Source organism: Equus asinus, chromosome 18 (genome assembly GCF_041296235.1).
Source record: "Equus asinus isolate D_3611 breed Donkey chromosome 18, EquAss-T2T_v2, whole genome shotgun sequence".
NCBI classification, from domain to species: Eukaryota; Metazoa; Chordata; class Mammalia; order Perissodactyla; family Equidae; genus Equus; species Equus asinus.
The window spans coordinates 10,483,452-10,510,520 of record NC_091807.1 but is presented as its reverse complement, the minus strand read 5'-3'; the positions used below and the strand labels follow the sequence as shown (position 1 = coordinate 10,510,520).

Sequence of the window (27,069 nt, the reverse complement as noted above, 5' to 3'; positions counted from 1 at the left end):
TCAGTGTGGCTGGCTTTGTTTCCCAGGTGTGAAAACAGGAAGCTAGCAGCAGGCAGTACCCAGGAAAGAATGATTAGTGCTTATTGCCAAATTTGTACACCACTGGTTAAAGGGGGTCAATATATTTTTTTAATCACTCTTTGTCTTATAATAAACTCATAATTTTGTCATCAGATGGTATGTTCCTCAGATTCAGCAATAATATCTTATTCATTTTTGTCTTTTTCAGTAGCAACCACATTATCCTGTACAAAGCAGGGCACTCAATAAGTGAATTGAATTTGAATTATAAAACGGTTTTGTTTGAAAGATTTTTTTTCTTACGCTTTAAGCTAGATGTTACTGTTTTTGAAAAGAAGAATCATCGTATTTCAGAAAATCCTAAAGCTTGGCTCATGTAACTTATACATTATTTCAACCCCGTTAAGCTGCCTGTCACATCAATTTGTGATTTCTCTGTGAATATATTAAAGATCACTGAATAATAATTACAAAAAAATCATAAATATAAGATTGAGGTTCATTTTAATTAGAAGAAAAAAAGCTCTGGGTTAACAAGCTACCTAGATTTCTTCTTTCACTTCAATGTACTTCCCTGAAAATGGAGAGCCTGAACTATGTTGAATTCATAACAAGAATAAACAAATAAACATAACCTACAACAGCTTATGAGCAAATGCTGTGTTCAGCAGGTCTTCAAATGAACACTTTTCCTTTGATATTATCTGTTAACTAACTATATTTCTTAATCTTCATAAATGCCATCGCTTAATTAACTCCTTTTAACCACGTGCTAAATCTTCAAGTCTGTCTTTCCCGGTTAAACTGCTCCCTCTGGTGTTCACTGACTAAGATGCAACAGCTCCCATCGATTGCGTTTGTGTGTAAATAAGCTTGGTTCCCAGCACAGCAGAATGGAGTATTTCTAAAAGATTTGAACAAATTTTCACATTTAAGTTAAACCTTTTAAGCAAAGAAAGTGATGCCATCGAGGAAGAAAAGAAGAAATAGCTGGAATTCCCTTTAGGATCTACAAAACAAGCAAGATAATTACCTCCCTCCGCTGCTCGCAGCTTCGCCTCCTCTCTGATAAGTTACTAGAATGTTACCAAAAACAAGGAACAATTAATAGACATGTTTATGCTGACAGACCAAAAGCTATTACATTCATGAGCATCTTTCTAAAATGAAACGCTTTCTCCCTTTCTACTCAGAAGCATTATAAAAATCATCACAGAAAGTAGATTTATGATTCAACTAGTATTTTTAAAAAAATTATACATAATTAAATATGTTACTCTTATTTTCTTAATGTGCCAACAAGGTTGAGAACTAAGCCAAAGCAAAACTTTAGTACACTCCTATTAAATATAACTATTATACATTTATACATTCCCATAGATTTCTATTTTGAATTTATGATTAGATCATATAATTTCATGATTTTATATAAATGGAATCTTAAATTTGGGAAAAGAAAAACCCTACTAGACTATTTTCCCAGAAGTATGAGTACCAGTAAGACAAAGATAAATGTTAAAATAAACCTTCCCTCTCTCCACACACAAAGATGTATGCCAAGCTGTGACTATTAATTAATGCAAACTATTCGTTATTGTGGCTTGTAGAAACCCCTCTCATTATATTTTCATCAGGCATGTATATATAGAGAAAATATATTTTAATGTTCTTGAAAGCATTCTCAGCTTAATTATAAGCTGAGATTAAAAAATTTAGCCATAACAACAACAAAAAAAGATTTGTACATAGTTAGGCAAGGGGTTAAGAAGATTAGTTTCTCTGTAAATGCAGACACATTTTCTAAGAAAAAATGTGTATCTAAAAGCTGCCAAATTCTGCTACTTAGAAGAACTCCAAACTGGGAGTCTGTTAAGGAGAGAGAACTGCTCCCAGTGATTACAATAACTGGATTAAAACCAAGAAGCAAGACTACAGGTACATCTTGTACTCAAGGTGATGTGAAAGAAGACGACCCACTTTCAAAGAAACTGAATAGAACAGAATATTACCATTCCAACTTGGGGAAAATGAAAAGTTTTATCTTTCACATGGGCTGGGTATTTTGGTTACCTTTAAGGATGTTGATTCTATGGACAGAGAATGGCAAGGGAGAGAAATGTTTGTTGGAAAAACTGCAAGCTTAAATTAAGGAAAAAAATGCACTGCCAAGTACAAAATAATCAATAAGATCATTAGCATGTTAAATCATGCTGAGGGTAGAAACAGTGTGTCTATTGAATGAAACACATGCAAACAAGGCTAAGATGCAGCGTGGAGTCATGAATAAGTAACTGCATTAAATGGATGAAAAGCAACACCAACCACTTCTACTGCAAATGCATGCCTGACATGGGTCAATGAAGTATTGTATTCCATTTTAAGTCCTTTCCCCCAACTTACTGCAGGAAATGAAATAAAAACAGAAACACAATAGTACAACACATGCCAAACTAACAAAGGAAAGGAGGAGGGTGCAAATATATACCTGTTGGTGTGAAGGTAAAAGACGGGACTGAAAAATCAAAACAAAATATAAACCAGTTATTAAGCTGAAGAGAGAAAGGGAACATATCACATTAGTATAAATCAAGCAGACAGCGGAACATAAAACAAATGTAAATAACTAAGCCAGGAGCTCTGACCCTCTGATAGAGGAATAAAACCAAATCCGAGGTTTAAAAAAGGAGCTTGTCTCTACAGGTACTATTTCGAAGTGTCTGACATTTGAGTAGGGAGGGGAATTGGGCTGGGTTAGCCTGTGAATGACCCTGCATTTAGTAACATAGATTTGGCTCATGGCTTTAGTACAAACAGAAATCCTCTACTATTAATCATTTCCAAACACTGAGTGATGGATTCTTAAACAAGCATTATCAGGGTTTTGCTTGAACCTTATCTAGAAATCTGGAAGTGAATGCTCATTAAAGTGGACTAATAGGTGCACTTAAGTGTTTATCATTAAAAGAGATGGAGACAGAGAGAGAGGGAAGGAGAGAGAAAGACTTAAGAAAAGAAAAAGAAAAAAGAGAGAGAGAGAAATAAAGAAAGGAAGAAAGAAGGAGGGAGGGAGGGAGGACGGAAGGAAGGACAGAAGAAAGGAAGGAAGGAAGGAGGAAAGGAGAGAAGAAAGAACTGGAACAAAGAGAACCATAGAATTGAACTGTTTCACTGCTAAGAAATGCCGGACACTTTATCATATAAAGTATAATGCTGTATTTTTATCATCATAGAAATTTGTGAATGGACAGAAAAAAATGGGGCATTTTAGCCTTTAGTTTCTCTATTATAGTTTATATTTAGCAGCTTTCTAGGAGTAGGCTGAGCTTTTTTTTTAAAGCCACACTAGAAGCTAAACAATGAACAATAACACCCTCTGAAAACCTTCACTCTCTCTGCAGTTATAAATCTTAATCTAATCAATAATGCCTGAAATTGAACTGCAGACCTCAAAAGTAGCAGCCTCGCCTCCCCCACTTTCCCTCTCTTCTGCCATTGCTGGGTGTTGGATAACACCAGAACTATTTCCACGTCATTTCAGAGGGAGGAGGCTGCCTTATTTTCCAAGCTCCTCAAGTTAATTGAAAGTAAACACTGCCCTGGGAAGGAAGCAAGGAAATCTATGTTACTCCCTTGAAGACTGAAGTTTGCTTTTAAAAAATCCTTAATACACACAAACTAGAATATTGATTACTTATTGTGCATCGAAAACCTGCCAAAACTGTATTTTCCACTTCACATTTGACTGTCTCTAAGAAATTTACTTTAGGATTACAGCATTTGGGGTTGTAAACAGGAATGCAGTAGCATCCTTTACAACTGTCACTTCTTACCAAACCATTTTATCTCTGAGCACACTAGAAAGAACAAAAACAGAAGCCCCAATGCTGTGTACCTAATTTACACACTGGCCTTCGTTGATAGCACAGCAGTCCCTGTGTTGAGAATTCTATTGTGTTTTCATTCACTCAGATCTTTTCAGAGAGTCAATGTGATTTAGCTACAATCAAAAATTCAGAGCCATAGTAACAAGTCTTCATAAAAAAAGTAAAAAGGTACATTTGCAAGTACAGCTATTCAAGCAAGAATGGAGGGCCTGAACATTAATTTGCAACCACAAGGACATAGGGAAAATATGAAAGGGCCTTGTCAGTACTCCTAGCTAACTGCTAACCCCAGTTTGAGGAATTAAAGAAGAGATGAAAAGAAGTCAGTCTAAATGAAATTTTTACAGCTCGCATAGCAAAGAACAACTTAATTCTCAAAGCTTCCAACAATAGAGTAATAAACTCTGTTTACCCACTGCCGCTGGTGCACTGTGTGAATGCACATGGACAAAGGGTACTGAGTGTTCTAGCAGAGGGCACATCTACAGATAAATGGAGGGGGAAGTGTTAAAAATGCTCACTATTACCCAAAGTCACGCTCTGGTTTGATGGTTTATAGGTCAATAGGCTCTTTTACATTTATTTCTTAAAAATATTTCACTTCCTTTTTGCTTATAATTATCAGCATTGTTTTTGGCACAGACAATTTAAGGTTTCAGGAATCACTTCTTTTAATTGCACAGAAAAAGAATTATGAAAAAGTGCCGACGAGGCAAAGTGAGAAAAGCGGAATCGAATGCTCACCAATTACATTTGTAATTATGTTCTATGATTTCTGCTCAAACTCAAGCTAGTTAAAGGGACAATGATATTAGTTTAATAGATTTTGCAGAAAGAGCACATAGCATTTGTCAGCATGCTTAAAGTACATTAGTAAAGGAAAAGAGACATTTCAGAAAGGAACAGGGTTTCGTGTCACATATTTAGATTTCAAGACAATACAGAGCATCAAATTGTTTTAACCACACAGCTATAGCACTTCATCACAATAAGAAATACAGGATTCCTGGAGAATTCAAGAAACTCTACATCTATATGTTAATTAGTCACTTTTCCTCATTAAATCAGATTTCAAAACACAACCCCCAACACCCTGCCCTTTCTCCGCTCCAGGACACACAGACACCCACAAACCCCTTCTCTGCATTGTTTGTCAGTCAAAGGTTTTATGTGGTTACACATGTGCCTGACTTTGTTCTACTTTGTATACATAATGAGCACTGGCTCTCTTTGCAGTAACCTTCAAGCCCTCTTTTTCCATTTCACAGGGAGGGATACCGACATTTTGCTTCATCTCTAGATAGGACACATATCTGAAAAAAACATATTTAAGGAGGATAATACCAAGGCAAATGTATGTATATGAAGAGATTATGGCAGAGCCACAGGCCGGAGGCACACTGATTTATTTTTACAGTATGGGTGATGAATTTGTGTTGACTCTTTCTTTCCAAGACCCCTTGTGACCTAGAGTGTAAATATTTTAGACTGCTGTCCCAGACTGTTTATAAGTGTATAGGGGCATTGGAGAGAACTTTTCATTGAGAAAAGTTGTAACTACCACTAAAAATTCTGACCTTTCCATATAATTGACCAGAGAAATGACTTGGCCAAGACATGCAGGAAATGTTCACTTAGGAAATATGTAGAGAATCTTTTTTTTACAAAAGTGGTGATGGTGGGGGCGGGAATGTGTCTTTTGGTAATTCTCTCTCAATTTGCTTTGCGGCAAACTAAAAGTGTTGTCTCACGCTAAAGCATAGGCCCTATAACTAAGATGAATGTATAATTTGTCATCCAAACTAAGACAATTCTGAGAGCAAAAAGGAGCACTATAAATAATTTAGTTGAACTAAAGACATAAATTGGGACTGCCCTCTGAAAACTGGGACTTACAGCTACCCTACCAATAGCTCAGACCTGAGGCCCAGAGTTGATGAAGATATTTGTCGGGGGGAGGGGGGCTATCCGTCTGACATTGTTAATATTCTCCTCAGAGAGTAAAAAATACAAATCACCAATCTACAGACTTTGAGGACATGTGGCAAAGGGGTCTGTGAAATACCTTGACATATTCAGTTCATCCAGAAAATTGTAAATAATGGCAGCCAAGTAAACTTTCTTTTCTAAAACTGTAAACACATTTCTAACAACATCACCACCACTAATTAACAGCATATACATATTCAACTCTGCAAATTTAAATATAGCAATAAAAAAGTACTACATCTCATCTCTCTGCAAACTGAAGCACGTCAGTCATGCATTCCATATTCAGTAAGAAATGATTATTTTATAAATAGTCAGAAATAATCATTAAAATAATTTTATGAAGAATTTCTTTCACTTCACAAAGGGCAAAATGCTCCCATTAAAGCTGTGTGAGACAGTTGAAAGCTTGTATTTATAATTCCTGTGACAAGGAGATTAAAGTAATAAAGTAATTCCCAAGAGAACAAGGGAATAGTATAACAATGAAGTGTAGACCTACCTTGGTAAAATATATTTTAAAGGAACTGGGCCTGAAAGCGATAAGCCTATTTGTAACACTGCTACTCAAAAGGAGTTAATAGGCAGATATCACAATAATATAAAAGTACTTTTGAAAATGTTTATATATTAAAATAATTTAATATAGGATATATATGATCACAAATAATTTGGAGTCACAGAGTAAAATCAAGAGTTATGGGAACATGTTAAAATAAGAAAAACTCGGGTGAGTTAATACCTTTTCTGATACCCGCATAAGTACTCGTCAGCCCATTTCTCTTCTTCCTGTGTCGATAGAGCCAGATGCTGAAGACCATGAGGATGATCCAACAGGCGGCCCCGATTCCTGCGATGAACGCTGGCTGCTTCACGACATCTGAGATCTGCTGAGCAAGGCTGACCTGGTCCTCAGGTGACACGGGGTTCCCATGAGAATCTGAAAAGCCATATTTTGATTAATTTGAGTTTAAAACTCAATGAGATAATGGATTCATACTTATGTAATATAAAATAATTGTCACTCTTTTGTTAATTTTTGGACCATGAGCTCTGTTTTTCATTCTGCAACATCCACCATTGCTAATTAAAATAGTTCATGAGATTTTTCAGCAAAATTATATTCACTTTATTTATTTTAACTCAAATTATTTATTTATTTAAAATGAATATGATATAAAAAATTCATGGAATATATTTAATGAATGAATGAAAGGAAAGTATAATAATAAGGGGTACCAAATAAATACGTATAGAAAAGATACAAACTTTCTCAGACTTCTAAAGGAATCCTCAATTATATGTTCTAAAAAGGGTAGAAAATAAAATTTTATTTCCTTTATAAGGTATATATTGAAAAAGAAAATGTGCGTGTGTGTGTGTGTGTATTCTTTTTCCCCCCCAACCCCCAAATATATTCTGGGACTCTTAACTGCCTTAGAAACACATGATTTGAACCTATGTTCAGAAGGGTCTATAAAATTCAGGATCATTAAAAACCAAAGAAAAATTAAGATAATGTTACCATTGAAAGAACTATGAATAAACTTTCTTTTAAAACAATAACTGTGGCCAGCAATAGATATAAGAACATTAAATATGAACAAGAATTATCAACTGTTATGAACAGTCAAAAAGGCTTATGTTTTCTGTTAGCTATTTTGATTCAAGAATTAAAAATTGATGGAATTTAAGGCTATTAAAATGCACTTATTTTACATCTAGGTTTAAACCTACTGAGACATTCATTTTTCAAGCCCACCATTTCATCAGTTCACATAGAGCGGTCTGCAAAGTCTGTAGAAAACTGGAAGCTGTTCCCTGTCACCAAAGCAACATCTTACTTTGCTGGCACTGAGTGAGGGCAATGCTGAGGATGCCCAGTGGGCAGAATTCCCATCAAGTTTTAGTGTTTTTCCCTCACCACATCTGGTGAAACAAGCAGTGGTTTGCCCATTTCATTAGGATTGGTGCTTTCTTACAATCATTAAATCATTTGATTCCAAAAATGTCCTGCTAATACAAGCTGATTTAAAATAGAAACACTTATTCCAGTCCAAATATCATTTTTATTTCCAGAAAAATAATTGGTATCACTCATTATGTATTAATAATATTTCTCAAGCTGAAAACATTCTTACAGATTATATTTTCCTATTAAATGATACTGCATCCTGATAAGACACTGGTAGGAAAAATAAGCAGCATTCAATGGCTAAGGAAACAGCCTTAGGAAAATAGCACCCCTTTCTAAGTGAAATGGCTAAGTTGCTACTCATGTTTTGTGTGTGTGTTTTTTTATTTGCTTTTTTCTTGAACAGAATTCCAGGTTTCTTTATATGGAGGGTCAAGGCTGAAAGATCTATTTTCACAGGCAATCGCAGTCACCTGCCTTCAACTGTTTGTTGACTGAAAGTTTTATTTCATGTTCCAGACCCTTTTATCTATGGTTATCCTAAGAGCGCTTCATCCTCTGAAAGTTCACCAAGCAGACATATTCTTTTTATTCCTAATACATCCTTTGTACGTGCTAGGTTTATAGATTTCATGGCTATTTGTGCAAGGTTAAGTTGGGTAGCTTCAGATTTTATGGAGACAGCCAAGAGACGCTCCATGCAAGGGACCAGATGGGCTTAACAGAATAAAGTGTGGTGTGACTAATGAATAAAATAGCCACTCCATATCTCAGTCTTTGTCTCACTGCAGCTGAGTCTATATTAAGATATGGAAAACTGGAACACATTTATAATTCCAAGAAAACTAATTTGACCCTTAAATCCCATGATTTAAATCTTAAATAAATAAAATTACACATGGTCCTTTTTCCAATTTTTCTTTGAAAACCTAGACTAAAAGTCATATGTTATAAAAATAGGTAAAGGACACCAACAATGTATAGGGTCATCCCAATGTAACTTATAATTTCAACTGTAATAAGTTAATACTGACATTTCACAAAACTGGGAACTATTTGAGTAAAAAGATCTATATTTAGACTGTTTTCCCCCATAGCTTACATAACATTGTAACAGATGCATCAAGCAATTTTTTTAGTTTCCTGTATTGCTTGGAATTTTGTAATAAATGAACCAGAAATAACCATGAAGCTATTTTTGCTTAAAAGGTGTGTACATAATCACTGTTTTAAAATGTGCTTAATGTGAAAGATAATCCAAAAATCAAATTCTGGCTCGTGGCTGTGGTAGAGACAGCAAGCTCTTAGTAAAAGTTTGAATAGAGTTTTCCACAACATAGAGTTGTTGGAAAGTAGCTCCCTAGCCAGTGACTTCGTTGTCCCGTGTTTCCATTTATCTATTTGGAATCAGATGACTGAGTTCTGGGCATGCGTGATGTACACCATTTGCAGACCTGTACCATTTAACCCTTCCACACTTTGTGTTTCTTTTCTTCCTTTCTGCTGGCCCAGGGTCAACCTTGGAAGCCCCACGTTAAAGAGCATAAACTTCATCAGCCCATGACCCTCCATGTCTACATGGAACAGGGTCCCACCTACAAGCAGTGGACTTCAGGTGGACTTTATGATTGTATTATACAACAGAGATTCTGCAAATGTATCTGTTACAGCATCTAGAATTTTCTCAATGGAACATCAATAATGGTTTCCAAATAGAATGCAAAATCCCTTATGTATAGTAACAAAGTTTATTCAAAGCCAAATGTTTCCTAATTTTGTTTTGAAGTAATTTCTAGGATGTCATCAGTGTTATCAACGTGCCAAGTACTGTGTATTTATTTGTGAAGTATAAAGATTCACGTATCTGATTATTTTTTGTAATTTAGCAACTGACATAAAACACTACTAACGTTTAACTTCTGAACTAAAAGGAATAAACACAAAGTTGACCATATACTTCTCAGCATCTTTCATAGTTTAAACGTTGCCTGTTATCTGACCTTTTCCCTCCTTTTCCATCCATAATTGTATTTCTTGCTGTTTCTCTCGTTTGTTTTAGATTTTACTGGTAACCACTTGCTAATCTGTATTTTATGTTCATGCCACATTGCTTGTAGCGATGAGCGCTTGGCCTTGCTTTTGTGTTGGTAATAAATAACTATGGTAATAAAGTCTTCTCTGTCTTTTTATTTTTTTAATTCATCCAACCACTTTTGAAGCACACATTGTACTTAACATTCTAAGTGATTAGCATATAACCATATTCCAATGCTCTCTGACATCTCAGTCTATCTTTTGTTATAAAAAAACAATTGCAATTTTAAATAGACACAAAAATGATGACTATAAATTGCATATCGCTGCAAATTTCCAAAACCTGGTTTAAATTTTGCATGGAAGTTTTTTTTTTTTTTTTTTTTAAATCCAAGCAACCGTAAGTTCCATGAAGGTGCAGACTGTGTCTTTCTTGTTCACTGAGGTATCCTTGCTGCTCAATTAATAGTATTCATTGAATAGAGGAGAAGAATTCAACAAGACAGGAGTAGGATGACACTGAAACTTGGCACCTTTTGCTTGAAATATCGTTTAAAATGTGTGCTTTTTATTCACAGTCCATTCAACTTGCAATGATGGCTCCACTACATGCAAAAACACAAAAGCAGGGCCAAGCGCTCATTGGTACACTCTCAAACCAGATCCGTCCTGCACTGACCTAACTGGATGAACTGTGGCTCGCTCTTCACCCCAGCCCCAGCCCCAGTGCTGGCTGCCACCTCTACGCTGTATCGGATCCCTGGAACCAGGGAGGGAATGACCACAGAAAACGTGGAACCGTCCACGGTCTTGTTTATGTGGTATCGAGTTTCATTGCCAAGACACCAGACCTGTAAGAAGAGCACAACAAATGGGAAGCTGGTAAATGTTGCAAGTTAATACAAAGATCAACATAGCATATCATGGTTTTAAACCTAGACAGAGTTCAGATCTATCATGAACTTAATATAGGAAGTTTCAGAAGTCATTTTTCCCTCGGATCTAGTTCTGAGAAGACTCTTTCAGGCAAACCTAGTGTTAGTAGTGCAGGAGTGCCCCCTTATCTGCACGAGATACCATCCAAGACCCCCGGTGGATGCCTGAAACCATGGATAGTATTGAACCCTATATATACTATATGTTTTCCTATACATATGTATTTGAGGTGTGACAGCAAAACTTTTTCCTTCTTCAAAATTTCACAGATAGAAGATTCGCTCTTACTGTAGATCTTAGCAACCTCAGTATACTTTTTTTTTTTTTCTTATTAAGTCGAGCACTTTCACCTTTTCACTTAAAGGAAGTACGTTACGGCTTCTTTTTGGCGTACCCAAATTGCCAGCATCACTACTCTTGTGCTTTGGGGCCATTATTAAGTACAATAAGGGTTATTGAACACAAGCACGGTGATTCCATATGACAGTTGATCTGATAATCCAGACGGCTACTAAGTGACTAACGGGGTGGGGGGTGGATAGAGTATACACCATGGATATAGTGGACAAAGAGAGGATTCACATCCCCAGCAGGACAGAGCAGGATGGTGCAATATTACACCATGCTACTCAGAACAGTGCACCAGTTAAAACTTCTAAGTCATTATTTCTGGAATTTGCCACTTAATATTTTCAGACGGTGGTTGACTGTGGGTGGTGGAAACTATAGAAAGCAAAACAATGATAAGGGGGGACTACTGTACCCTCAAGACCTTTTTGAACTTTCTCATATACTTTTAAAGGATTATATTAGGTGAGTCTAAACATTTTTGCTCAAAGACACTGGTTCCTATCAGCCCATATCATCAGGGTTTTTTTAAACATCTAGAAATTATTTGCCAGAAAAAAAAGGACCTTGTAAAAAGTTGTCTATATCCAGCTAAGAAAAATAACTTATCTACCATCACTCAGCATTTGCACTCCTACTACAGCATAACCCTGGATGACCAGATAACACAAAACAAAGAGGAGGAGGAAGCTTCGAGTCTAGTACAGACAGTCCCCGACTCACAATGGTTTGACTAACAGTGGTTCGACTTTATGATGGTGTAAAAGAGACAGACATTCAGTAGAAATCATGCTTCAAATTTTCAAATCTTATCTTTTCCTGGGCTGGCGTTATGTGGTACAATACTCTCATGATGCTGGGCAGCGGCAGTGAGCGCAGCTCTCCGCCAGTCACATGATCGTGAAGGTAAGCAACTGATACGCTTACAACCATGCCGGACACAGACAACCATACTGTTTTTCACTTTCAGTACCATATTCAATCAATTACATGAGATAGGCGACACTTCATTATAAAATAGGCTTTGAGCTAGATGATTTTGCTCAACTGTAGGCTGATGTAAGTGTTCTGAGCAGATTTGTTAGGTAGGCTAAGCTATGATGCTCCGTAGGTTAGGGGTATTAAATGCATTTTCAACTTACAATAGGTTTATCTGGATGTAACCCCACCGTAAGTCAAGGAAGATCTGTACTTCACTTCAATAGTTCTTCGGGATAAAATTACCTGACGCTGTCACAGTCACATCACCTTCTATGTCAAAATCAAGACACAGTTGATTTAAAAAGAGAGCTTCTGAATAATCTAAAGCATCTTTATATAAATGTGGTTATTAAAAATAAAACTGAAATAAGGAGTAGGGATTATCCTAGGATTTAATTCAGCCTATGGTATGTTCAACTATTACCAATGAGAGAAAATTAGCATTCTGATCTTATATTTAAGTGGGAATATTAATTAGTCTTTGATAACATATATGAGATCATAAAGAATAACAATATATATTTGACTTGAAAGGAAAATATTCTTCCAATAGAAAATTATTGTATATTCATTAACTTTGATAATGATATTTCTGCTAGGAAATTATTTCCAGGATATTAAGATGTTTAAACTACACTATAATCCTTATTTTAAGTTTCACTAAAGGATTATTTAATCATAGCATGATCTTTTTCAATGTTGAAGAACTTGTATACAGTGCATGACTGGATTTGGACTCAGTTTCCAAAAGAAAATGATCCATGAAGTAGTAAACCTTGCTCTATATTCTTTAGGATATCCTCGAGCCATATGTGAGATTAGCTTCAAGTAGCCTATTGTCTAAACTGTAAAAGGAAATGGGATTTAAAATAAATCTAATATCAGTGTCCTCTGTCACATGGTCAATAACCTTTAATTTTTTTCTTTGAAAGTTAATATTATTTTAATATAGTTTCAATGCATAACACGAGCAAATGGTCAGACTCTATACCAGGATCTGACCATTTGGAAATAAAGAGTCCTTTGTGCTTTTTTTTCCCCAATTACATTATGCAGCTGAACCAAAGCCACAAACTGATTTTGAACCAGTCAATCAGATTCTGAAAGGCATTTTATTATTTTAAATTGACCATGAAGTTAAGTGAAATCCACCCTTTTGCATTTTTTCAGGAGAGAAATGAGTTTTGACTCTTAGGGGAAAATGCCTACATTACACAATTTTGCTTGAGAGCTGAGACATCACCTCATTTTAAATCCTTAAAAATTTCTATAACAGTTTATTTTCCAGACTGAACCATAGCATTCTGTCACTCCCCAGTATGAAAATAACCCTGAAACTCATGAGAAAGCACTTACAAGTGTAGAGACTCTTACCTTTTAATGACTCAATTACACTAGGAGATCTAATCTGAAAGACTTTAAAACATCCACTGTACATTTATGGCAGAATTTTAAATACTTAAATAAAAAGTCACCCTCTTAAAGTGTACACAAATTTCATAAAGAGGTTTTCAGTTTGTCTTTTGAAATAAAATATTATACCTAAAATTAAGCTCAGCATAGTTGGTTATTGAACAAATTAATTTGCTACTCAAAAGACCATTTATGGTCTTTATTTAGGCCTTAACAAAGAGTGCACATCAGAGTTACCTGGAGACATCTACCAAAATATAAACACAGGCCCTGCTGTCAGACCTACTGCATCAGAATCTCTGAGGGTGGGGGCCAGGCTCTTATATTTGGAAAATGATTCCACACGTGATTCTTGTAATTAAAAAGCACTGACCTCTGCTAGAGAAGGTGTATGTATTCACCTTCTAAACATCAGTTTCATATCAATAGGCACAGTCTAAAACATTCACCTGTATGAGGTAATCTACTAACGATCATAATTTAGTTAGTAACTAGAAAAATACTGAGGCATCACAGAAATGTAAGGCAGCGTCTAGAGAAATACATGTTTTGCAGTTAAATTTCGCCTAGTACGTAGTGTGTTTTCAACATAAATGTTGAAAAAATACCATAAAGTCTACTTTCTATTAAGATTTTCCTGATTCAGTCTATCAATTGTTCGTTTATCATAGCTCATTAAGATTTTCCTATAACATGGAATCATTGTTAGGATAAATTTCACATCCTTAACTTAGTTTTTGTTGCACCTTGAAAATATTTGCTCAAAATGAATTTGTGTAAGTCTCTCTAAATTCATTGTCTAGAGCTAATGATTTCATAGGTTAAAACAATTATTCAGAATCATTAGGGTAAAATAATTATTCAGAGTCATTAGATTAAACCACTTGACAATATATCACATATTTGAAAAACTCATTTAAACATACAGAAATTTATAACTGAATTCCCTCTGACATAAAATTTTGTTTAGAGACTAAAACAAGATTTATTAAAAAAAAAACCCTGATTTTCGGGCACACAAATAATTTTTCTAACTTAGCCCAAAGTTATAAAATTTTAAGTACATTATAAAAGGAAAACAAACCATATTTGATAGAAAATGATTCATAGCCAATTCCATAGGGCAATCCAATCCCTCAAAATATTTTTAAGCTATTTTTTAGGGACAAAGAAAGATTTTTATTAGCATTTACATTTGTTATTTGTGTGAAATTAGATGGAACTATATATTTTGAAACCACGTAGACTCTCACTTTCAAATTGATTTATTTTCAAATGGCTTTTCCAACAAAAAGAATTAGTCTACAATCACTGAATGAACAGGAGAGTATTTTCAGAAATAATTTTATATGCTGCTATGTCGACCAGCAGATGGCGCCAAATATCCACAAACGATTTAAGCACGATTTCTTTCCCCTTTTCTTTGCGGGGGAGAGGGGTATCCATCAGTAAATTAGCACGTGTTTATTACCTTATACTCTTGGACCATTCCATTTTGAGTGTCTTCCGGAGGTGGCTGCCAACTAACAAGAATTGCAGTGCCATTTCCGTCATTCTTCGATACAGTTACGCTTTGGGGTGGGGCACTGGGTGCTAGTAAATTGTTTTTAAAAAGTGGATTATTATGAGTGCATTAGAGAACACTGAAAGACATTAACATTTAAAGTCAAATAGTAACTATAAAATGTATACCAATATATGCATAAAGATATATCATATCCAAGTCTCAATAGTCCCAAACTATTCGTTTTTCCTCAATATTGCTAACCAATCGTTCTTGTGATTTTTCCATAACAAAAGTTATATAGATTATCTCCACAAAACCTCCCAGAAAAAGTAACCTTGGTCCCATGTTCTCCCTAAAAATGTTTAAAAGTATTAGGATGAACGGTAATCATTCAAGAAATTAACTATATCCTATCATTTACATAATCAAACTAATGAAGACATTTCAGGGAAAATTCTGATTATTTTTAAAGAGTATACTTATGACACGTAACTTTTTACTTTTACGTAAATATTAATTTTTAATTTACAGTTCTAGGGTGGCCAATCCTACTGTTTTGTCTAGAACTGAGTGGTTTCCAGGAAGAAGAGGCATCAGCATAAGTTGCTAACCCTGGAAAGTCCTGGGCAAACCAAGACATTACTCATCTCATTCACAAGTCCTCTCTCCAAATAATATTCCATAAACAGATGGAAAACAATTAATGGAAAGGCTTGCAAATTGAGAACAATTCCATCTTTAAATGTGAATTCTGAATAACTAAACATATCCTACATATTGCCATTAAGTAATACAATGTTCACGTTTGCACATTTTTATATATGCCACTATTAAAGCAAGTCAAGTATTATAGAATTTTGTTTTTTCAGTAGCTCTAATTAAAAAAATTATACAAGCAAAATATATTGTTCAGTATCAAGACAGTTAATAATTACTGTCATCATTTACATTAAAAATTTTTCAATTAAGTTAATACAATTCTAATAAATGTACTGCAATTCACAATAATCACATATTTCATTATACTTGCCTTCTTCTAGAGTTTTGGCAAATTTTATTTCACTATCTGCTCCTTGAAATTCATTAAAAAAAGGACGAGCCTTAATTTCATAGTTGACTCCCTTTTTGAGATCGGGGATCACCACGCTATTTTTGGTTGGGGTCCTCACTTCGAAAACTAACCACTCAGATTCACCGTGGTTGGCTCCAGACGGCCGATAAAGAATTTTATATCCTTGAATATACTGAGACTGTTGGTCCACCTATTAAAAGGACAAATAAAAGTATAATCATTCATATGCTTTTATTGGTTTCTTTCAAAATTAGGAAGATTAAATGTAACAAAATGCAAAAAATTCTATTTGACTTCACCCCACGGGTTTTTTTTTAGTTTATATACTAAAAATGAATCGCTGTTTTTTATAATGTGTTCACTTTTTCTGCTTAATATATCATATCAGATATAAATTTCTATGCTTCATGCACAAATGTGAGGCATTATGGCAGTTCTGTGACAGACATCCAGCGAAATGTCAGGGTCAAGGGAATGATAAAATCAAATGTGTTTTACCACTTTTTAATTTTAAAAGCCTTCTTAATACTACTCAGAAATATTCCTAAGTTCAAAAAAATTTGGGGCCAGCCCCGTGGCCGAGTGGTTAAGTTCACGCGCTCTGCTTTGGTGGTCCAAGATTTCACCGGATCGGCTCCAAGGCACGGACATGGCACCACTCGTCAGGCTATGCAGAGGCGGCGTGCCACAGAGACAACCAGAGGACCTGCAACTAGGATATACAACTAATACTGGGAGGTTTTGGGGAGAAGAAAAGAAAAAAGAAGATTGGCAACAGCTGTTAACTCGGGTGCCAATCATAAAAAAACAAAAAAATTCATGTGATAATGATCCTATCACAAGTTATATATTCATAATTAATGCTCTGTATTCATTTCCTCTGAGACTGGTAAAGTTCATTATTGCTGTGTAATAGGAAGTTTTAAAGCCAGCTGCCATAATAAACAATGCTTACATTATAAAGTTATCATTGGTGGAGAAATGGATGACAGATATATATAATTTAACTATCTGCTGTATATATATATATATATAGATATAGATATAGATATAGATATAGATATATAGATCACAGGATGATATAATGATCTCCCAGAAGGCATCTGCCTATTAAAACTAAGATCAAATACTGCAACAACAATGACTCACTGTCCAGTGCACTTCGATTGAAGAGGAAGAAAGGATGGTAGGGTTGTGGAGATGCAGTACCACATTTCCCAGTTCTCTCTGGACCTGCTTGTGATCCACCCCCTGACTTGTTGGGGGAACATCTGCAACAATCCAAGAAGACCGTGTTAGAGCCCACACAATGTTACTAATGTGAATGAAAACACGGTGAAACAATCCTTTCACTCATAGCAACTCTCAACAAAGAGAATCATTCCAACTGTGAAGCCAACCTGTGATAGAGAATAAAATAGGAACAACTTAACCTTTTTATTATGATCAAGAGGAGAGGGAGATACAGAGAGAGAGAGAGAGAGAGAGAGAACAAGCAGAGGGCATGTAGAAAGCAAAAAAGAGCAGGAGGCCAAGGTAACCCTGGCCAACAGCAGTGTTTGAGGCTCCCCGTTCCATGTCATGATTGCTTTTTTGCCGAGGATGAGGAGCCTGGTGTGATCCCCTCTGAGTTTATAACCACTGTAGTGATCCTAACTATGCATGAAAGAGCCAGAAATTGCAGCAAAGTGGATCAGTAATGAAAAGAATGAAAACATATAAGGAAAAAGCAAGCACAAAAAGAAATTAGACACCTTACATGTTACAAGATGAACCTGGATATCTTCTCAAATAAGGTATGTGATAAGTTAGTGGCAATGATGGGGCAGACAGGAGCTACCAGTGGAATGGAATGGAATAGAACAGAATAAATTTGATGAGAAAGGAGCACTTAACATCTATTTAATAGATGGTTTGATTTAGCTTAGTTATTGTATCACCGTAAAGAAGGTTTAATAAAGAGTCCTTAACTCAAGAACACCAAAATTTTAGAAAGGAGACAAGAACATAGTAAGAATTAAACTACTACCAGTGTTCATTTATGTTGCACTTCTTTTTTCAACAGAGGGGTTTTATTAAACTTAATAAGTCTGTACTCAATAAAAAACTGCCCATTTCTAAAGAGGTTTCCTAAATACAGATGTTTTGCTTTGTTTACAATAGTAAAAGAAAACGCAAAGGGACAAAGAGAAGAAAATAAAGAATTTTTTTGTGTCCAGAATTCTCCTTATCAGAGTATTGTATCTCGGCTCATGTATTGTAGATTATGTATCATCCCATCAACAGACACAAGAATTTTAATTTCCTATATGATTAAATACCTTCAAAGAGCTGACTTTGGATAGAAAGCAAAAACATGAATATCAAAAATGAGGTTGGGGGGCCAGCCCCGTGGCCCAGTGGTTAAGTTCGTGAGCTCTGCTTCGGTGGCCCAGGGTTTCGCTGGTTTGGATCCTGGGTGAGGACATGGCACCGCTCATCAGGCCACAGAGAGGCGGTGTCCCACATAGCACAATCAGAAGGACACACAACTAAAATATACAACGATGTATTGGGGGGATTTGGGGAGAAAAAGCCGAAAAAGGAAAAAAAAAGATCGACAATAGTTGTTAGCTCAGGTGCCAATCTTTAAAAAAAAAAATGAGGTTGGTAAGTATCTTTGATGGAGTTCACGGAAGGCAGGCAAATGGAAGAGATGGCTGATCAAGAGTGCTATTCAATGTTCTCGAATATAATACCATTGACTGTTTGTATACTGAGCCTATAAATTAAGCTTATAAATAAGCAAAATGAAAAAAAACAACGGAGATAATTTTGGGTTCTCATACTTTATCATACCCTACAAATACCATTGGCTAATATTGTCCCTCAGGCTACCTATTATCACAGCTGATAGATAGAAAGCACTTACAGAATTACTTACATATGAATGTGTTTAATCAACATTGGCTGAGCTAAAGCAAATTACTGTATGGAAAACACATACATCACGCCAGCTTCTAAACATATTCTCTAATACGTAAGCTTCCATCCTCAGGGAATTTTCTGCCTTTTAGGAAGTATCTTCAAACACATAAATAACCATTTTAAAAGATAACTACTATGATTTGCATCGCAATCTCTAATTTCTCTGGTTTGAGGTAAACTTGCCAGTTAGTCTCTTTAGAAAAATTACTAGACTCCCTTGCCTAGTGTAACATTTTGGCAATGGAAGTCTAGAATATTATTTCAGGAAATTTCCCATCAGAGAGAAAAATGGAAAGTAATGTCTAATAATGTAACATTGAGAAGTTTATGAATCAGTCCCTTTATTGTTTTTGTTCTCAGCCTCCTCCGGAAAGAAATGCATTATAATGTAAAAGGTCCTTCCCAACATTTAGACTTAAACTTAGAGGAGACCTCAGATATGATTCCATCCAGTTGCTCCCCCACTGTTGGGATTCCCTATACACAATCTCGAGGGAGATTACTCAGATCTCACTTCGTTATTTACAATAAGAAATCTCTTATTATCTATACCATACAATTTCTATGTACATATTCTTTAAAGGATAAGGCTCAAGAATGCTGCATGGATAGGACATGTGGATGAGAAACAGTAGTAACAGTACCAACCACCACCACCATCCCAGCAATGACCACCACCAACTCTACTTGCCAGCTACTCATCTCACCTTCCTTGCATTATCAAATCCTGTCTTTGGGAAAATACATTTTGATTATCCTGTGACAAGGCTCCAACTCCAACTGCGACATAGGTCTAGCTGCCTCCTGAACTGGATACTGTGCCCTGTGTCCGTGCAACTTTAACTTTGACCCAGTTCACTCACAGGAATCTCCACTTGAGGAAGACTTCTTTGCAGCCATGTTACAGAAATGCTTATAGAAATTACGCCTGCTCCCTTATGCATCAATTTCCATCAAGTCTTTCCTGAATTTCCTCCACCTCTGCCTCTTCCCCTTATGGCTTACACCTTCTGTACTCTCCAACTGGATTTTTTCCAGGTTTGTCCCCAGGTTCCTGCTATAGTCAATTTTAGCCTGACCTTCAGCTGGGCTTCACAGTGTCTCAAAAGCGGTACAAGAACTAGACAATGAAATCTGCCTCAACATTACTTCCACTCATTGGTCTTATTTTGTTGCCTGGAGTTAGAATAAGTATACATTTTTCACATGATAATCTCTTAAAATTTTAAAGAGAACAATGTCATGCCTATTCTAACTTTATTATTTTGGGGGTTAAACATTCCAAGATCCTTGGATTCCTTCTCCAGTGATGTGATTTTCAGCCTTCATTGCAGCTCCCCCAATTATCCTCATTGTCCTCTTCTTAAAAGTCTTAAAAGTCTACCTAAAAATAGAGTGCGCAAAGAGAACACTTTACCGCATTCACGATTTGACCAGTTCAGAGTAAAGGGAGGAGATTACTTGATCCAAACATAATTCTGCCAACGCCAGCTAAGATGACATTTGTTCTCTTGGCAACTACATCACTCAGTTGGCTCAGATAGGTGTCTTAATTGACCTCAAACACAGAAGTCTGCCTGCCCCTTGCACGCCCTGACCCACACTCACATGGACTCCCTTTAATCCTGTTATCAGTCTATCCTTCTACAGCTAATTTTTAAAACTTAAGTTCAAGTACCAGACTTTCAAATTTGCTGCATTAATTTTAATCTTGTTACTGCAGGCCCATCATTCCAGTCGAGACATATTATTTCTGATTCTCTCACTCAGCATACTAGCTGTCTTTCTCAGTTTTATGATATCTGCAAATTTTAGAAACTTCCTTTACTTTTAGTCCAAATAGTAAAACAAATATGAGTCTGATAACAAAGTCTTACGGCATAAAACAGAAAAGGAATCTGAGTCTTGCATTTTCATGAACTGATTAGTTAATTCAATCCTTGTCCAATCATGTGGAATAGATATTTTTAGCTCCATTTTATAGGTGAGGAAACTGAAGCTCAGGACTAACTAACTTGCTCAGGGCCACATAGCTAGTAGGTTGAGAAGCCACAATTAAAATTTTTTTGATTTCAAAATTGTATGCCTGTTTCACTGTATTTCCAGTCTTCCAGCTGATGTGGGTTCATCCATTAGCTATTCATGTTCAAAGGTGAGTTGATTAAAATTTGAAAAGACTTAAATTGATTCTGAGACAAATGTTAATGACCCCCTCACTTACAAATGAGGGCACATATTAGAAAAGCAATCATATGATTCATATGACGGAACAGCAGTCAGTCACAAGCTTTCACTTTACGAGGTAGAGACCAAGTGTAAATTCACTTTACAGCTGCCACAGTTTCTGCATTCTTTACAAACACATTATCTAATATTGAAAACCTCACACCGCCTTAAGGCAGGCTCCGAGACTGTTTGAGCTCCTGGAGAGGTGACTCATAGTAGCAAATATAGGCATTTGGGGGTGTGGAATTCACACAACAAGAGACAGTCGTGGGCATGTTCTACAACTGGGTTTGCTTTCTCTGGGAATTCTGAAACAAAAGTTCTTTCCAAAAAGATTGTTTATACACTCACTGGAGAGACAAAACATTCAACATGGCTGGTTGACCCTCTCCAAAACCAGGAAAAAATAGTTTGTCTTTCAATCATTTTGTGCCCAACTTGTTTCTATCACTGTAACTAAGTTCCAATTTTTCCTTTGGAAACATACAATCAAGATAGGGGCATTATGATTCCTCTGTACGTTGAAAAAAGAATTTTATATTTCTAATCACTACCATCTAGCACTATCTTTCTTCACAAGTATATTTTAATTGCAATGACAGTATGTTCATAAAAAAAGGTAAAGGTTGATCCAAATTCATCTTTTTTTCTTTTCAATATATAAATTTTATTCCTATTTAAGCATTAAAATAAAAGGAGGAGCAAGAGGGTGGATAGGAGAGATAATAATCTATATGTTGAAAGCTAAAAATAATTTTTATTCACAAAAGACAATAAAAAGCAGTGTATCCAGAATATGGCCCAAGTAAATAAATTTCCAATTTCAAAGATTTTTAGAAACAGCTTCAACATGTTCATTTTTCTTTTTATCTGTTTCTTGAACCCAGCTTTGACCAAAATGATTCCCATTTTAAAGTTTAATATATCATGCCTCACATATTCAACAATGAAAGACAGGCTAATGTGATAGAGACCTAAAATATTTTTTTCCATGCTTTGTAGGAGGTTGACTGGACAGAGAGATAAGAACAAGTTCAAGTTTATCTTCCAAATCTCTCTTACATTTGCATGATTTCCAGAGAGTATTACTTGACTAGGGTTGTAATTTTCAAAACTCATCCAGAAGTTCATGAGCACTGATGTCAATACAAATAAAATCTACTCAATTTTAAATATGGTTATTATGTGATTAAGATTTTACACCTACATGGAACCATATTTAAAAATCAAGAAATTAAATATAATACAAAAATATTCACATAATATTTTTGTCTCATTGGATTTGTGATTTTATAAAACAAGAAACATTTTTCTTTGTTACTAATCTTATCTTGGAGTGCTTAGTGCAGAGAGTAATAAAGTTTGCAGACATGATGTTTGTGCATTAAAAATTGAGCAACTTGGACAACAGATCTATGTTACATATACAATCCTAGCATGTAGTTCAAATGATTTACCTGTAAAATTACAACATCTAAGAATAAGTAGGTGTCACAAGGTTGAGTAAATCAATATTTACCTTGTGTTTTCACTGGATCTGATATCTGGCTTGGATCACTAATTCCGTATGCATTAGCTGCCCTCACAAGGAAAAGGTAAATTGCATTAGGTTTGAGTCCTTTAATGGCAAATGTTTCTGTTTTCACATTCTCTGCTACGGTCTGCCAGCTGCTACCAGATGCATGGCTAAGGAAAGACACACAAGTTAGAACACGTATATTTAATGGTAAATCAAGAAAAGAAACAATTACAAAACATCTTCATTTTACCTGAAGGCCTCTATAATATAAGATGTTGGAGTTGCACCTGAATTCAAATTTGGTTGCCATGACAATGTTACTGTATTTCTGCTGACATCTGTAACTTCAGGTTTTGAGGGGGCACTAGGGATTAAATTAGGGTCGGTGGGTCTTGGAGGCTGAACTGGAACTCCAAATTCTAACAAAGGAGAAAAACATGAAAGATGTTTACACGTGTACCGATAAGCACATAAATGTAGATAGCATATCCACACACCTACTCAGGCATCAGGACATCTACTTCATCTCTTTACCAGTAAGTAAACAACGGCATTTGAAGCTTTATTTTAAGGTAAACATGCTATCTAATTTACCTTGGACTTCAATGTAAGCACTCCATGTTGCTTCACCACTGGGGGTTGATGCAATGCAGGTGTACCGACCAGTGTCACCCAGCTGAGAAGACAGAGGGGAAATAAATATTTGGAACAATCAAGAGTTCACTGGGCTAGAAAAGCAATAATAGGTTTATATATGGCCCATGAATATGGATTAATGCATTAAAATTCGCTAACCAGAAACTTCCTCTTAACTGAATATATTTTTTATTGAATGTGAAAGAAAATATTGCATGAAGAGAGAAAAATTGTTTTCTATTGTTATTCTAATTATATAATAAAAATATAATATTTAACTGAATTAACACATTGTTTTCAGTGTCAGGGACAATAAACAATTCTCAGGGTTAATCTTTATTGCTAAATGATATCCTTATATTTAATAAGTCACATAATAAAGCTGATAAAGTTGAGCCTGTAACTATTCTTGCTATTTCATCTTCTATCAGAATTGCAACTATATGGATACCTGATATAAACATATTTATAGAAAAAAGACAGTCACAAAATAATTTATTTTTATTCACTCTTCCTTCCCACTTTTTTTAAACCCGTAACTTAAGGCAGCTTAGTAAGTATAAAGCCAAACCCTAGCTGGAATGAATGCTCTCTCTCCCTCTAAAGACTGAATGCCTGAACACACACACAGGTCACATGTTCAACTTCAGAATCAACAGCAGCATAAGGAACCCATACACCTCTGCTGAAGGTAAAAACTCTATCTTCAAGCGACATTTGAACGTTATCATCTTGCTCTGCCAATTGCAATAACAAAGTCACAATAGTTGTCACAGAGACATACAACATATTGACTTTTGTGGCACATGAAATGAACTGTTAGGCTGATCCAAAACTCTGAAGAAGCCACCCACAATAAGTAATAACGCAACTGAAATGTATGTGTATTGCTGTCGAGGCTGTTCTTTCACAGGCCTCATGAGCTTGTCTGACCTTGACCTAAAAAGAAAAAGAAAAATCAAAACAAAACAACACAGTCCTGAAAGAACAGGTATGGGATGAGACGCCCTGGGAAGGTAAATCCCAAATCGTTCCCACAGACCTGGGGGCTTTTCACCATTTAACATTCTGGTTTGAAATGTATGCTCAGTGTGTACATTGCTTTATAGTTTTTGTTTGCACATATTGTATTCTGTAATTGCAAAATGCTGAACCAAATATTCACAATAGAGGAACTGATCAAGTATATTGCACATATAATGGTACTGGAACATATCTTTGAAAATTCTTTATATAATGATTGCATCAAACCACTCTGGAAGGTACTTTGTTTCCCACAAAACCCCATCTAATTTCCTCAAGAGGTCTCAAATTTTTTTTTCTCTTCCATATGAAACCTTAAATTACTTGCCATGGGCTAAATTATGAGTCAAATCATCTTAAATATACACAGTGGAATATCTAAAAGAATAAAGCTTCAAATTAAAAATATATTAATACTGTTATTTAGCATTTCATTGATTCTAAAATTTGAGACTTCAACACTAGTTGCCGGAGGCAAAAACAAAGTGGAACAAAATGGGAAACCCAGGGTGTCATTTCAAGTTACCTTAGCGTATCGGATCTGCAGCACTCCGTTCTCCAGCTGCTTGATTCGAGAGTCTTGGGTTGAAACAAGGACCCCATCCTTTCTCCACAGGATCGTGGGCACTGGACTGCCTGTGGCCACACAGCTGAGCACTAACGTACCATCCACTGCTACAGTCTGATTCACGGGACCTTGTCGAATGACTGGGGGAGGCCGGTCTGCGATCACTGCCAAAAGAAACAACAGGAAATAGATTTCTGCAACTGGAAGCAATTTTCTAATCATCCAAGCAACATCAGTTGCTCTAGGCTTTGAAACAAACTAATTAAACAAGTAATTAAAGTAGGAGACATGCATTATTCAGAATGCATTTATATGACGCACTGATTCAGAATATTAAAATGATATGCAATGTACTCCTTTCAAATGACCACTGACTGAGCTCGCTGCATTGTCAAGCGATGCATTTAACTTAAGGGTTCAGGGCCTAACTAAGGATTGTGGATGGTGAAGTAGAGTACAGCGGTAAGAAATGGAAAGCCATACTTTTTAAACTTTAAAATATGTGAAAACAAAACACAACAACAAAAAAACTCATTTACCCTAAGGAAATGTATGAGATGAATTTTCATAAATGAACCGAAGCCAACTTGATATTTGATAACAGTTTTATATCCAACAGAAAAAATGATGGTACTATTCCAGCATATTTAACAATTTTGGATTCAAAAAGTTACTTTGAACTTTTATAATTTACAAATCAATATAATTGAGCTCTTCTTACCTTGGAATTCTTTCAATTAAAAGAATATGTGGGTAAAAATTTCCCAACCCTAATGAATTCAGAGAAACTGGAAAACTTCCCAAATACATTGTTGGTAGGCAAATCAAAACTCAAGCTGATGTCCTAACTTGGTAAATATCATATTTCCATATTGTAATTACAGGAATGGGAAAACACTTTTGCTAATTATGTTGCTTAATGGTTTTCATGTATTATGGAAGGTAACAATAGGAGGCATTTTTATAATATATAGATAAAATTATTATTACATGAAAAATCTGAAACTGAAACACTTAATCTAAGATAAAACAATTATTTTAAGGAAAAATCTAAAACTGTAGTAGAACTGGAATAAATCCTGAATTAGAGAGATGTTCTCATCCCCTGACCTAGGAAATTTAGGCGAAAATCCATAAATGGTTTTATAAATAAGTAAAAATTAAAAATTAAGTTTCAGAAATTTTTTTTCACTATTAAGCTTTAAAATTCTGGATATTAATTAAAAAATTTTTGAGTCACAAATATACAAAAGACAATTATAACAATTTGCCTGATGAAAGGAAAGTGGTTGCCAGAGTAACTAAACTTTGGAAGCAACAATTTGGAAAGCTGGATGTGTCATGTTCAAACTGTTATGCACCAAAGATTTTCACAAGCTGGAGTCACTTTTCAATTTGTTCCTAATTTATCATGCAATAAATGTTAGTTGTGTGCATTCAATCTAAGAGAAATAAGAAAGCAAGAGAGTGAAATCAGCAACTGTTCATTTTCAACCTACCCTTCCAATTCTCTTCCATCCTTGGTTACTAGTGTGAAATCAGCTAATGCCAGGGGGGCACAGTAGAAGACTGCAGTTTGAAACTTGGCAGGAGTGTTTCAGACACTCCATGGATGAAAAATGTAAGCCAATAATTCCTTTGCTTAGAATTATTTAATCTTTTCTACATTATCTATTGAGACTGGCTAAAATCAAATTAGAGGCCTCTCCTGATAAGTATAAAAAAAAGAATACAAGTGTATTATTGCATTGGGGTTTTATAAGACTGTACCACTTGTGCTCCCTTGATTATAGGAATGAATGTTTATTTCCAGACATTAACTGAATAAGTAACAGAGCACTTCTCTACAATGATTATAATTAAGTCCAGTAATGGAGTGGTTTATAATTAGTAGTCTTGTTATATTTAGACACAATCCAGTATCTGGGGATTTATTCAATTTTCTATATCTTTACAGGTTTTTTGATATTTGTATCACACTTAGCATCCTCCACACCCCCTTATCCCATTCCAATCCAGTTTAATGATGC

The 27,069-nt window shown here is 35.5% G+C and overlaps 1 protein-coding gene across 6 annotated transcripts in view; it reads right to left on the bottom strand.

Moving 5' to 3' along the window:
• ROBO1 (roundabout guidance receptor 1) overlaps positions 1 to 27,069 on the bottom strand; it is a 1,064,923-nt gene that overhangs the window by 47,036 nt on the left and 990,818 nt on the right. For 4 of the 6 annotated variants that reach the window (XM_014867639.3, XM_070488682.1, XM_014867642.3 and 1 more), the window contains 11 exons: positions 24,998 to 25,203; positions 23,407 to 23,488; positions 23,063 to 23,231; positions 22,813 to 22,979; positions 17,250 to 17,371; positions 16,059 to 16,290; positions 14,993 to 15,114; positions 10,523 to 10,694; positions 6,637 to 6,834; positions 2,507 to 2,533; positions 1,055 to 1,097 (listed from right to left, as the gene is read on the bottom strand). In XM_014867639.3, coding sequence (XP_014723125.1) covers positions 1,055 to 1,097; positions 2,507 to 2,533; positions 6,637 to 6,834; positions 10,523 to 10,694; positions 14,993 to 15,114; positions 16,059 to 16,290; positions 17,250 to 17,371; positions 22,813 to 22,979; positions 23,063 to 23,231; positions 23,407 to 23,488; positions 24,998 to 25,203 — 1,540 coding nt within the window. The remainder of the gene's footprint in view (positions 1 to 1,054; positions 1,098 to 2,506; positions 2,534 to 6,636; positions 6,835 to 10,522; positions 10,695 to 14,992; positions 15,115 to 16,058; positions 16,291 to 17,249; positions 17,372 to 22,812; positions 22,980 to 23,062; positions 23,232 to 23,406; positions 23,489 to 24,997; positions 25,204 to 27,069) is intronic. The other 2 variants (XM_070488681.1, XM_070488683.1) reach the window with 1 other exon arrangement.